Consider the following 13,407-nt stretch of genomic DNA (forward strand, 5'->3'; position numbering starts at 1 on the left):
TTCGATTCCTATTGATAGGGAGATGTGCTGATTAGTTTTTGACAAAGGCAGGTCCAGCCGTTACTATAATAGAAATCGAGTTTTTGAGTGAACGGAGCATCCGATTTGAATGATCTAAAAAATATTCAATTAGTAATGATTGGGAGAAGTGATTATTAGTTTTTGACAATGGCAGGCCCAGCCATTTCGAAGATACAGAGCTCAATGCGTAAAAAATGGCAGTATTTGAGAGAACTAAGCGTCCAATTTAAATGATTCAAAAAACTTTCAGCTTGTTTTAACAAAATAATTGATTTTGGAAAAAAAAAATTGTATTTTTTTTTTGTATATCGAAAATAATTCAGATTTCATTTTTAATTCTGACTAAAGTTCTAATATACCTTAAACAAATAATTTTAACTTTGCAATTCAGTTTATATAAAATATTTATAATTCTTATAAATATTAAACAAGTGTTACAATATTTATAATAATCTATTTGAAAACATTCAGTATTCCTCGAACATTTCGTTTACGGTAAGGGTAGTTCCAGCAATTTGCCTTATGGCACGATGCCATACACCCCACTAGTTCAATTCCAATTTTAATAAAATGACTAATTTATAAGAAAAACTCAATATTAAACAGTGATGTATATATAAAATTTATTGAAAAAAGTTATATTCTTCAAAAAAAATATCAAATAAATCTAAAATATATATATATGGCCATCTTATTACTTTTACAGAATCAACACTTTCATTTTACAATCATCCTTCTTATCTGTCAATAATTTCCAAATCCAAGCACTCTCCCCCTTCCAGATCTTGTTCATCCGCAGTCTTTTTGGCGTCCAACAAGTCTCCATCAAATTTAAAACGCATCTTGCTCAATGGAACATTGCCCACTTCTTCGCTAACTTTGCCAAAGAGAACCTTGAAGGTATCTGAAGGTTTGATTTCAACAAACAATGGTCTCTTCTCGTTCTTGATCTGAATTTTGAATTTTAACAATGAGTTTGAAGAAGGGGTGCTGCTAACAGTACTTGTCATTGATGTGCAGTATTCAGCTACCGGTATTGCATCTGGAAATGGAAAGGTAATTATTTGAGTATAAATCTTGTTACCACCGCTTTGTTTCTCCCTTACCTATGATGTCCTTTGGTGTGATGTTTAAAGAATGCAAACACTCATTGGGATCCAATTCTTTTCCATTCAACAATAATTTGATACCATCAGCTTTGACATTTTCAAAAGTTGCCAATTCTTTTTGCAAAAAAGTGAGTTTTTGAAACTAAAAATAAAAAATCATTAAAGAAACAAATAAATGTGCTGTATTATATTACTAGTTAACTAAGAAGGAAGAACTCTACTGATGATCACGAAAAGAAAAGGATACTGGATTGGATCCATATTCCAAAAAGAATGCCTTCTGGACGACGTCGTTGAAGGTAACATAGAAGGACTACAAGGACTAGGTAGAAGAAGAATGCAGTTGATTTATGATGTAGCATGGAAGCACAAGTTTGGAGAGGAAATGCATAGAATTACTACTTGTAAGTGCCACTTTGCCATTAAGGTAAGTTGCATGAACTTCCACACATGTTTAAATAACAGACTTAATCAGTAAGAAATCAATGTATTAATTTATGAGTGATTTATAAGTATATCAAGTTAATCTGATAATGATTAATTCAATTTTAAATAATTTTTATAGTTTTTAAAAAAAATGTCGACGAGGGGTCGGCTCACGTATCCTTACACATACTTTTTCCAAAAATTGTCTCATGACTTGAAATGTTGATAAAACATAATTAGCAAATTGGTTTTCTGGCGAAAACAAACTTCTTCTTCAGGATGCTAATAATGATAATGATAATAATAAACAAGAGAAGAAAATCATTGATTTAAGCTCTTACACTATAAATAAACCTGCCTTCAGGCTATTTATTAACTTCCCGTAGGGTAAGTTATTGTAATGGGCCGAAAATCGAAATTGAAAATTTTTACATTTCTCGATGTTTTGAAAGTTTCTGAACGTTTTGGCATACCTCAGAAAAAATGGATGTGTGTGTATGTGTGTGTGTGTGTGGTGTATGTATGGATACAAATTTCCAGTCACGTTTTCGGGCGCACGGATCAACCGATTTGAATGGTTCAAAAAACATTCGATTCCTATTGATAGGGAAAAGAGCTGATTAGTTTTTGGCGAAGGCAGGTCCAGCCGTTTCGGAGATACGGAGCAAAGAGTGCAGAAAATAGAAATCGACTTTTTGAGAGAACGGAGTATCCGATTTGAATGATCTAAAAACATTCAATTAGTAATGATTGGGAGAAGCGTCTATTAGTTTTTGGCAAAGGCAGGCCGAGCCATTTCGAAGATACGGAGCTAAATATGTAAAAAATGGCAGTTTTTGAGAGAACTAAGCGTCCGATTTAAATGATTCAAACAACTTTCTGCTTGTCTCAACAAACGAATTGATTTTGGAAAAAAAATTGTATTTTTATTATTCTTGTATATCGAAAATAATTCAGATTTCATTTTTATTCTGACTAAAGTTCTAATATAACTTAAACAAATAATTTTAAATTTGCAGTTCAGTTTATATACTTCTTATAAATATTAGACAATGTTACAATATTTATAATAATCTATTTGAAAACATTCAGTATTCCTCGAACATTTCGTTACGGTACGGGAAGTTCCAGCAATTTGCCTTAAGGCGCGATGCCATACACCCCACTATTTATTACTACTTATTATTCTTATATAACTTTTCTTACCCGTCTCAAAGGAACTCGATAATTTTTCACAAATATCCATTTGATTAAAACAGTTTGTTCGTAATTTAAATCTTCTTCGATTTCCTGAGACTTATCTAATTGACTTAAGTTGCATTCACCTTCTGAATCTGAGAATACCTGCAAATATACAATTAATATAGTTTACATTGTATTGTGATATAAAGATTTTGACTCGAGAACTTACTGTTATGGCTGGACGGTTATTTGCAACTTGAACTTTGTTTTGAGATTTATTTCTGGCACCTGGGTAAAATGAAATAAATAAGTAAAATAAATAAATAAATAAATATATATATATATATATATATATATATATATATATATAGATATTAAACATAAGATGCATGAAATTTTTATATACTTTTACTTATACTTATATATTTTTATATACTTTTTTTTGTCTCAATGCCTTCTGAACCATATCTTAGAAAAAAAATGATGTATGATCATACTATTTGGCATGCCTTAGAGAGAATTGATGTATGAATGTGTGTATACACATTGAATGATTCAGGAAAATGTCTAATATGTCTAATTTGAATGATTCAAGAAAACATTCGATTTCTATCGTTGGGGAGACCAACTGATTAGTTTTTGGCAAAGGCAGATCCAGCTGTTTCGAAAATACGAGGCAAATAGTGCAATTCAGTTTTTGAGGGAACAAAGCGTCCTATTTGTATGAATGAAAAAACATCTCACATGCATTGTTGGAAAGAATTGGTTAAATTTTTAGGAAGGCAGGTTCGGTGGTTTAGGCGATCTATTAAGTTAAAAAAAAAGCTATTTGATGATCAAAAATAATTATAAGGCATATGCCAATCAAATTATAAGATACTTTATAGAGATTTCAATAATAAGTAGATTAGTTTTTGGCGAAAGCAGGTCCAGCCGTTTCGGAGTTACGAAGCAAAGAGTGTAAAAAATAGAAATTGAGTTTTTGAGAGAACGAAGCATCCGATTTGAATGATTCAAAAAATATCCAATTCGTAATTATAAGGAGAAGTGGTGATTAGATTTTGGCGAAGGCAGGTCCAGCCGTTTCGGAGCAACGGAGCAAAGAGTGCCGAAAATAGAAATCGAGTTTTTGAGAGAACGAAGCATCCGATTTGAATGATCCAAAAAACGATTCGTAATGAATGGGAGAAGTGGTGGTTAGATTTTGGCAAAGGTAGGTCCTGCCGTTTCGGGGATACAGAACAAAGAGTGCAAAAATAGAAATCGAGTTTTTGAGAAAACGAAGCATCCGATTAGAAATGATCCAAAAAATATTAAATTCGTAATTATAAGGATAAGTGGTGATTAAATTTTCGCGAAGGCAGGTCCAGCCGTTTCGGAGATACGAAGCAAAGAGTGCAGAAAATAGAAATCAAGGTTTTGAGAGAACTAGCATCCGATTTGAATGATCCCAAAAATATTCAATTCGTAATAATGAGGAGAAGTGGTTATTAGATTTTGGCGAAGGCAGGTCTATCCGTTTCGGAGATACGGAGCAAAGAATGTAAAAAATAGAAATCGAGTTTTTGAGAGAACGAAGCATCCGATTTGAATGATTCAAAAAATATTCAATTCGTAATGATGGGGAGAAGTGTTTATTAGATTTTGGCGAAGGCAGGTCCAGCCGTTTCGGAGATACCGAGCTAAATGAGCAAAAAATGACGGTTTTTGAGAGAACTAACTTTTTCAAAAAACTTTCTGCCTGTGTTGACAAAACGATTGCTTTTGGGGTAAGAATTTTTTTTTTTAATATTCAAAATATTTTCTACTAAATTTTATTCTTTGAATATTTCATTATGTTATGGAAAGTTACAGCAATTTGCCTTAAGGCACAATACCATACACAACTAGTTCATTTATATTTATTAATAGTTTCTGAAGAAGGGGATATCCCATATCATTTAAATGCCAAATAAATAAAATAATTTAATTTTTTTTTAAATTCTATATAGTACCTCTTGCTCTTTTCCTCTGAGTTCCATTTCTCGTCCGTGCACCATTTTGTAAAAAAAGTCTATAATTAAACAAATAATATTAAAATTCACCAATTCATTCATCAATTGAACTAACCTGTAAACTTACCCTTCATCAAAGCTTGTTCTACTATATCTTGAGTTCCTAAAACAATAAATAAGCATTATATCAATAAAATAATATTTCTATTACCCTTTAAATTTATACCTAGTACATCGTCTGCCATTTGGCAGTTCTGGTTTGACATCTTCTGAATCACTCTCTATACTAATCACTTCGTTATAATTATTATTGTGGGATTCGACAGGTTCAACAGTGGTTGTGTCTTTGGTAATTGGTTTGCAATCTGTATCAAGTTTCAACGGGATCAAATCTGGTCCGTCTAGACTTGAATCGAGAATAGAACTTTTGAGATTGGATTCTATTTGGGCTTGGGCTTCTGGAAATAGAAAAAAGGTAATAAGTATTACATAATTGTTTTTTATATTCAAGTATTGGTTTTAAAAACTTTGTACAGTGGTTGTTGTGGTATGGTTTAAAGTATATATATATATATATATATATATATATATATATATATATATATATATATATATATATATGCAATATTTTTGCAGCCCAATCGTCGAATTAAAAAAACATTAAATAACTGTTGTTACATTGGTGAAAGTTCCCACTATATAAACAAGAGGGTAAATCAACATATATGCTTTCAGAACATATGATAAACTTGAACCACACTTTTAACATGCCAAATCCCTCCATCCTTTACATTGAAAAAAATTGTGACCTTAGAAAGATAGTTGAATCTTTACTTATATCCCTAATACTTCTTGTGTCAACAAACGTAATTCCTCTCATCTCTTACATGACAGTTACAAAGTTATCATTAATTTCATAAAAAGTAATTCTGTACAATTTTAGAATCTTTCATTCGTTATATTTCTTCTCTGTTTCTCTTTCCCCTTTCGTTTTTCACAACCCGCTACACTAGCTTTGTAACCTTGATCAGTGTCCATAATGCAACGCTATTAATAACATTAAATATAGGAGGGCAATATGTGCTCCTTCAATTTCTCGTTTGTTAAAATAATAGTATATCATTATTTTACACAAATTTAGTGTTCAATCAATTTTACATCATAATTAATTTTTTCTGTTATTTTTCCTGGTTTGGTATGTATAATTTCCTCCTTTTTATATATTTGTATTTATCATCAACTTTGTATTTATGTTATATGTTTTGTAGATTACTGAATGATGACACACATCAAGTGTCGAAACGTTTAATGGAATAATTAATTTTGTTATTTAACCTTTTTTTAATTCGACGATTGGGCTGCAAAAATATTATAAATATGTATCATACTACATACATTTATTGAAGAAAATGACTATTAGAGCAAACGTTTCGTTTATGTATTGACCTGCATCTATTTGTTGAATCAATTAATGTATTAAATTTATTTTCCAGCAAGAACTGAGTCAAGATGAATCCACAGGAAAGTTAAGAAATATAAAGCCATTTGATTGGATATAAAAAAAACTTGAACAGAAAACTATTGAGCACAATAGAAAAAAGAAAATGAGAGAAAATGTTGTGTGGAGTGCAACAAAAATTTATAATGAACTTCCGAGTGATATAAGACTAGTGATGACAATTTCAAAATGAAAAAAAAAGTAATATTATAAAGAAATTAGAGCTGACAAGATGCAAGTATAAATAAATCTTATAATATTGTATAAATAAATCTTATAATATATGTACATAGCATAATTGTTTCATAATCTCTTACACCAAGCACTCCTCCCAGACTGAGATATGAAAATATTTTGTCAACAAAGAAAAAAAAATCAATAAAAGTTTCCCATTGAAGAAAACATTCCTAAAGATACGGAAAATCAACTCATAGTCACAGAATGATTTAATAGGATATTAAATGATTGAATATTTATGAAATTATAATGGACAAAAAGTGCTTGTTATAAAAACTACACACGACTTATGTAAGTATTAAACATGCCCTCAAAACTTATTATACTATACAGCAAATATCTGTTAATGTTTTATACATTTAATGAAATAATATATTTGCATATCTTATAGTTTGATTTGGTTTGAAAGTGATTAATCGTAATAAAATGATAATGGTAATAATAAATTGATTTTGTGGTGCTCTCATACTCATTTATTATTATTATTATCGTATAGTTTAAGGTTTAACCAAAAACTTTTGGCTGCGACTATATACTATTGTATGTACATATTTATGAGAAAGTTCTTTTAGGACAATACATCAAAGAAAAAAAAACAAACATTTCGACATTTGAACTAATGTCATCATCAGTGGATCCATAAAGAAAAAATTAAAAAATTTATATAAACTATTAGGTGACTATAAGAATTACAATTATATATATATATATATATATATATATATTTATAAGTTTTTTTTCTTTTTAGATTCTTCATTCGATACTTCTCCTAAACGGTTATTCGGATTTTGATAATTCTTTTTAGAGTGTGTCAAAAGAAATTTTTTAAGATTTAATGAACGATAAAACTATAGTAATATTGTAAATATAAATAGCAAAAATTACAAAAAACCTCTTATCATTGTTTGGCATTGAAAACATATGAACTCACCACCTGCTAGAAATGTCAATTCACTTGGAATTCAAATTTAGCTAAAATTATGAGCCTAGATAATATTAGAATATAATATACAAGAAAAATGTAATGTCTACATTATTATTGCCGAAAAGCAGGCGAGATGCGCCAGAAATTAGAATAATATAAGATACCGTCAACAGCATATGTTGGCAGATAAAACTGTATAATTCAATTTAATAAATAACGCAATAAGACCAAAATTGCATATATATTTTTTTTCAAACTTATACATGTTGCCTTTCGGTTTACTTTACTAAATTATTTAACAAAACATAATAATAATTCTACTTATTAAGAAAATGATTTAGACTTTTGTTTCATTGTCAAAAATTTATTTGTTTGGCATTGGATATGGAATATTCAGCAAGTTGGTCTTACAATTAGATTGAAGAGTGCTCATACAAACTAAATTTTACAATTCATCTAAGATTTGAACATAAACAATAATGTTTATTAAATTATTAGTAAGAAAAATGTACTCAAGAAATTATAATTACCAAAATGCAACTAACATATAGTACGAGATTATGAAAATTATAGAGTAAATTATTGAAGCAATTATGTTGTGTGGTAAAATCAAGTCTTTTAACGCAGATATTATATTATTATTTTCTATATTTCTTATACTGCTTATGCTGAGACCATAAATAAATCACGAAGGCAGGACATGGGATATTAAAAAGTATAGCATAGAATGTAAACAAATTTGGAACCTTTGAATTGTAGTCGTGGGTACAGGACAATGCCTGTCGGGTCATCTTGTGAAAATGTTTAACAATATATATATTTATATTGTTTTGTTATATTTATAATGTTTTTTATTCTATAGTTTCTATGCCAAGTTATAAACCTCGTAGTTACCTAGTTTATATCAATTTTACGATTTTTACTTTATAGATCCACTGATGATGACATTAAATTATAAAGATTAATTTATAAATCTTTGTTTTTTCTACTTTGATGTATCACCCTAGAAGTACTCATTATCTACTTAACTACTCATATATGTTTATATATAAATTCAAATACTTGCTTTTAAATTGTGATGCAAAATCGAATTCATTTTCAATATCACTAGCGTCTGACATTGTGCACTTTAAAAATTAAATAAATATTATTTAACACAATTTGTAACTAGTAAATTGTTTTTGTTTGACAGATAACGTGCAAAGACAAGTTCAATATGCATCACCAACATAATAAAAAATTGTGTAACCAACTTCACTGTCATCATAGATAAATAAAATAAATTTTAAAATTAATAAATTTAGACAAAAATCTTTTATTAATAATTTGAAAAAAATCCTTTTATCATAAAAATAAATCCATCCATTAATAAATAAACATAAAACTTATAGCACTTCTTTTTTGTCCTTGACTATTTTTTCTGATGTTGGTACCTTACCCTGATTACTTAACCAAGAGCTATCAAGTCTCAAAAGTTAATGGCACATCAAAATTTTAATTAAAACTGCTGTAATAGTTTTATACAACAGTTTGCATTTTAATTTATTCATTATTCCATCCGGCAGACTTTACACATAACAGGTGAGTCGAGCCCTTTGTGTTATTATCTTGTAAAAGAGTCTTGACAGCTGGGTCATGAGTGGTTATGTCATTTTTGCTTATTTTAGATAAATCTGATATAAAACGCTTGTTTCGGTGTTAAAAATAATATAGTAATAGTAATTGATATAAAGCAGTTGTGGTTTTTGTAAAGTAAGGATGATTTAATATATGAGTTTGGTTATATCTTATGATTTGGCATTTTGTGGTGATTTCTACTGAAACATTTGCTCCGGGCGCTTTTGACTTGATTTTTATATTCTGGGGTTGAAAGAAGCTTTGAAACTTGTTCAATGGTATTTAAATTGTGTATATATAAGCTGAAGTTCAAATGGTTTTTTGTTTACCTTAAAAAAAGAAAATTTTAGTACTTGGGGCCCTTGAGCAGAAGAAGTAATACTTTTCGATCAAAGTAATAGAGGGTAGACATCAATATTTAGTCAGCTCATGTTGTTTCTTTGAGGCTTGTTAATTTCATAAACATCTCTTTATTAAAAAAAAGAGTGCTCATAGATTGAAGTAAAACTTTTATGCTATTGTCCACGATGGCATTTAAGTAAAAATAAATACATCATAAAACAATTTTGAATAATGTTTGTTAGTAATACCTTAACACTCGTGATGCACACATTTATTAGTGTCAACCATTATATACATTTATATAATGATAAATTATAAATTATATATTTATAATAGCATTAAAAATATGTATAATATTTAAAAACAATAATGTAATTAAAGTCATACTTATTATCCGAACTAAAATCGCGACATAATTTATATGTATGTATATACTTACAATTCGAATTTTTGCACGATTTATGCTGCAGTTTAGTATATGTATGTAATATAATCTAAGTAAGTATATATGTACATACGTAAGGAAATGCTAATTTCTTATTAAACATTGATTTTCGTTGATATCTATGTATGCATTTATTACTTTTGATAAATACACATCATTATTTTTCATACATTGGATTATCTGGACTTTCCATTATCCAGATGCCTATCGACAACAATTAGTCCGGTTAACCGAGGTTCTACTGTAATACTTTTTGATGTGAAAATCAAAGTAGTACCGGGTAGACATCAATATTTAGACAACTCATGTTGTTTTTTTGAGGCTTGTTAATTTCATAAACATCTCTTTATTAAAAAAGAGTGCTCATAGATTGAACTAAAACTTTTTTGCAATTGTACAAGATGGTGTTCAAGTAAAACTAAATACATCATATAACAATTTTGAATAATATTCATTAGTAATATTGTAACACTCGTAATGCACACATTTTTTAATGCCAAACATTATACATATTTATACAAGATTTTTTTTTATTTGCATAATTTATTACCAATCAAAATAATATAATTGTTTTAAGGCAATATGCTGGGTGTAAATGCATTTAAGAGATTATCTTCTATGAGATTTTTTTTTATTTTTTTACATTTTATTTAAGATTCTACAGCTATCTTTTTTTCAATCTTTGAATGGGAGATTCCTCGCTTAATTCTTTTAAATATTTGTTTGGGTGACCCGGTAATTTTTCGTGGTATTTTTTGCTCCTTTCTTTTATCATTTCATTAGTAGTTTTTATTTATAGGTCTTTAAACAAGAAATTATGAATAATATATTTATAATAGCATTAAAATAATGTAATTAAAGTCGTACTTCAAATACGACATGATCCGTTTGTCATTGGAATTAGCATTTAGAAATGAACCTTAATTAGAGAAATGAAGTAATTGCTGATTAATAATTTCTATAATATTCGTTCACACAGGGGATTTGCAACAATCTTAAGTAATTTCAATAACAATTGCAATAAATAAAAAATGCATAGATGTCTATTATGAAGTATATCATATAAATGTTACAACAAACTATTGTTGTGCTTGATTTCTTGTTTAGAGTAATAAATCTGAATATCAATTCATTCTTCATTATATATAAAAGTATGCAACTTTGCAAAACTTCATGTTCAGGATCACTAAAATGAATCAATGAAATATCATTGAAACACCAATTTCTTCTTGTTGTGTAATTTGCCTAAATGGTTGAAAGTCTTTGGTTTCATTCGTTCAGTCGTTTTCTCCAATTTTTCGTCCTAATTTTTAGAAATAATAAATAATCCATTACTTCATGTAATTAAAATTAGCATATATTCATTGACTGCTTGTTTGTTTTTTTTTACTTTTTCGCTGACGATACAGTCTCATTCTTGTAATAGCTGTAATATCTGTCTTGCCTATAAAAATATTTTAAGGTTAAGTCAACGAGCAATTCTTGCCGCAAAGAATAATGATGTACACGCACTGAATTTCACCATTCAATCAAAAATTGCTGGCGATTTTGTGACATACCAATGATTCCGACTGGTCTTCCATTTGACTTCAAACGATTGCAATTTCCAGTTCGACTGGCGTTCGCAATAACAAGTCGCAGTGCCAATCGCTTAGTGTTTGCGGAATAAATTTCAAATAGATTATTTAGAAAATCATTGTTTTTTACATGGGCAGTTATGCGTTGCCTGTTCACAAGTTGGAAAACCATCCGCTTTGTTTGTGTTAAGGTCAGACCAAAAAACAAAAATTGTGGTTTACCAAAGAGTACTTCAATGAAACGGATAATTTGCGGATTCACTTTCATTTACTTAGAGAAGTTCAACTAAAAAACACTTCATTTTTGTAATTGAAATAAATTTATTACTGTTGTATAATAAAATAAAATTTTTCCTTTTCAAATATAAAACGAACAAAAAATTTCTTCATCTTTCTCACGAAACCATCTGGTGGCGAAACGGAGTTCGTCGGGTTTGCTAGTCCTTCTATATTTCTATATCCATTACTTCATGTAATAAAAATTAACATATGTTCATTGATCGCTTGTTTTCTTTTACTTTTTTGCTGGTGATACAGTCTCATTCCTTGAACAGCTTTGATATCTGTCGTGCCTATTTTCTATTTTAATAACTTCCAAGATTTATAGAAACTACGAATAATATAGAAATTATTTCAATAAACTTACGTTTAGTACACGGCACAAATGTTTCATTTGTTTTATTTTTTCACTATAAATAAATAAATAATATAAATTTCACGACGACCAATCACAATCGACCCGTGTAGAAATGATCTCATCGCGAGCGATTGATGAACAGTTCGAGTGTAACAGCCTTTGTTGCATTTTTACAGATTTACTTCCTAGTCGCGCCTAAAGAAGTTTTACTTCAAAAATCAAAATTGATAGCAACTTTTATCTATAGAGATAATCGTTTATAATTAGCTCAATTATGATAAGTAAAGTGAGATTCAAGATTTTACTAGTTCTATTTTTTCAATATTTGTTGCATCAGTTCTCATTGGATCATTCTTACTTATTTTTTATTCCACAGTAATCTTCATGGTTAATGTTTCAGGTAAAGAAAATTTCCTGCAAAAACCACACTGCCACATTGATCAATTTCTTCACCAGTTCTGAAAAGACTGCTTTATCATCAGCTCAAGATGTCTCCACCAATGAAGCCAGAAGACTTAAAAACAGCACCTTTCGATCCCAGATTCCCAAACCAGAATCAAACTAAATACTGTTACCAGAGTTTCCTTGATTTTCATCGTTGCAAAAAAGTTAGAGGTGATGGCTATGCTCCTTGCGATTATTTCAAAAATGTTTTCACAAGCATTTGCCCCATGGAATGGGTCGAGAATTGGAACACTCAAATTGAGGAAGGAAGATTTCCAGGAAAAATTTAACAAGTCATCAGAACAACTGTTAGTTATATATATTAGTAAAATTAAGTTCAACTTTTGCTGTAGTTGGCTTGTGGAAATATGTAAGTGAAATAAATATTTAATAAACAATCAAGGCTTTTATTATTTTTTTTCTGTATTTTAGATTGACACACATGTGAATGCTTTTGAATTATTTCGGACGTTATATAATCAAGATGCTGGAACAATGGTTGTTGATTATTTCAATTCGAGTCATTTTTTACACGTTGCAAATAGTTTAGCCAATGTCCAGAAGTTTTATGGACATAATCAGACACAGCCTTTGGAATATTTGCAAGAAGCATATGCGTAATTAGAATTGCTGTTAGACATTTTGTTAAACCTGCTGCTGTTAAAGATTCTTTTGAATTTTGAAGATTTATGGAAGTCATTCCGTTTGAAAAAAATGTTCAAGTAAGCCAAAATACAAAACCTTATACAAATACAAATAACTTATACTATGGGAAGTTAATTTACTTAATTAAATACAAATACAAATAACTTATACTATGGGAAGTTAATTTGTAAATACAAATATTACCGTTTTTATAAAATATTGATTAATCCTTTTAATCAACTGAGAATCAGACATCTATTTTCATACACTTAAGTCCATGGTTTCTAATCTGTGGAAGGTGCCCCCAC

The 13,407-nt window shown here is 29.2% G+C and overlaps 2 protein-coding genes across 2 annotated transcripts; one reads left to right on the top strand and one right to left on the bottom strand.

Annotated features, from left to right (window-relative positions):
• Positions 1 to 710: 710 nt before the first annotated feature.
• LOC113363616 (uncharacterized protein CG4449-like) lies at positions 711 to 8,582 on the bottom strand. Its single transcript, XM_026606107.1, has 8 exons — positions 8,459 to 8,582; positions 4,959 to 5,190; positions 4,860 to 4,895; positions 4,733 to 4,791; positions 2,968 to 3,026; positions 2,763 to 2,900; positions 1,128 to 1,272; positions 711 to 1,063 (listed from the first exon to the last, which is right to left on the bottom strand). Exons 1-8 carry the CDS (start codon positions 8,511 to 8,513, stop codon positions 759 to 761), a joined length of 1,029 nt encoding a protein of 342 aa, XP_026461892.1. The 5' UTR covers positions 8,514 to 8,582; the 3' UTR covers positions 711 to 758.
• A 235-nt stretch (positions 8,583 to 8,817) lies between these two features.
• LOC113363338 (cytochrome c oxidase subunit 6B2-like) lies at positions 8,818 to 13,177 on the top strand. Its single transcript, XM_026605831.1, has 3 exons — positions 8,818 to 8,973; positions 12,411 to 12,824; positions 12,887 to 13,177. Exon 2 carries the CDS (start codon positions 12,499 to 12,501, stop codon positions 12,742 to 12,744), a length of 246 nt encoding a protein of 81 aa, XP_026461616.1. The 5' UTR covers positions 8,818 to 8,973; positions 12,411 to 12,498; the 3' UTR covers positions 12,745 to 12,824; positions 12,887 to 13,177.
• The last annotated feature ends 230 nt before the right edge of the window (positions 13,178 to 13,407 follow it).

The sequence above is a fragment of the Ctenocephalides felis genome, unplaced genomic scaffold (genome assembly GCF_003426905.1).
Source record: "Ctenocephalides felis isolate EL2017-DRISC unplaced genomic scaffold, ASM342690v1 CF-g0.4_SCAFFOLD_00845, whole genome shotgun sequence".
NCBI classification, from domain to species: domain Eukaryota; kingdom Metazoa; phylum Arthropoda; class Insecta; order Siphonaptera; family Pulicidae; genus Ctenocephalides; species Ctenocephalides felis.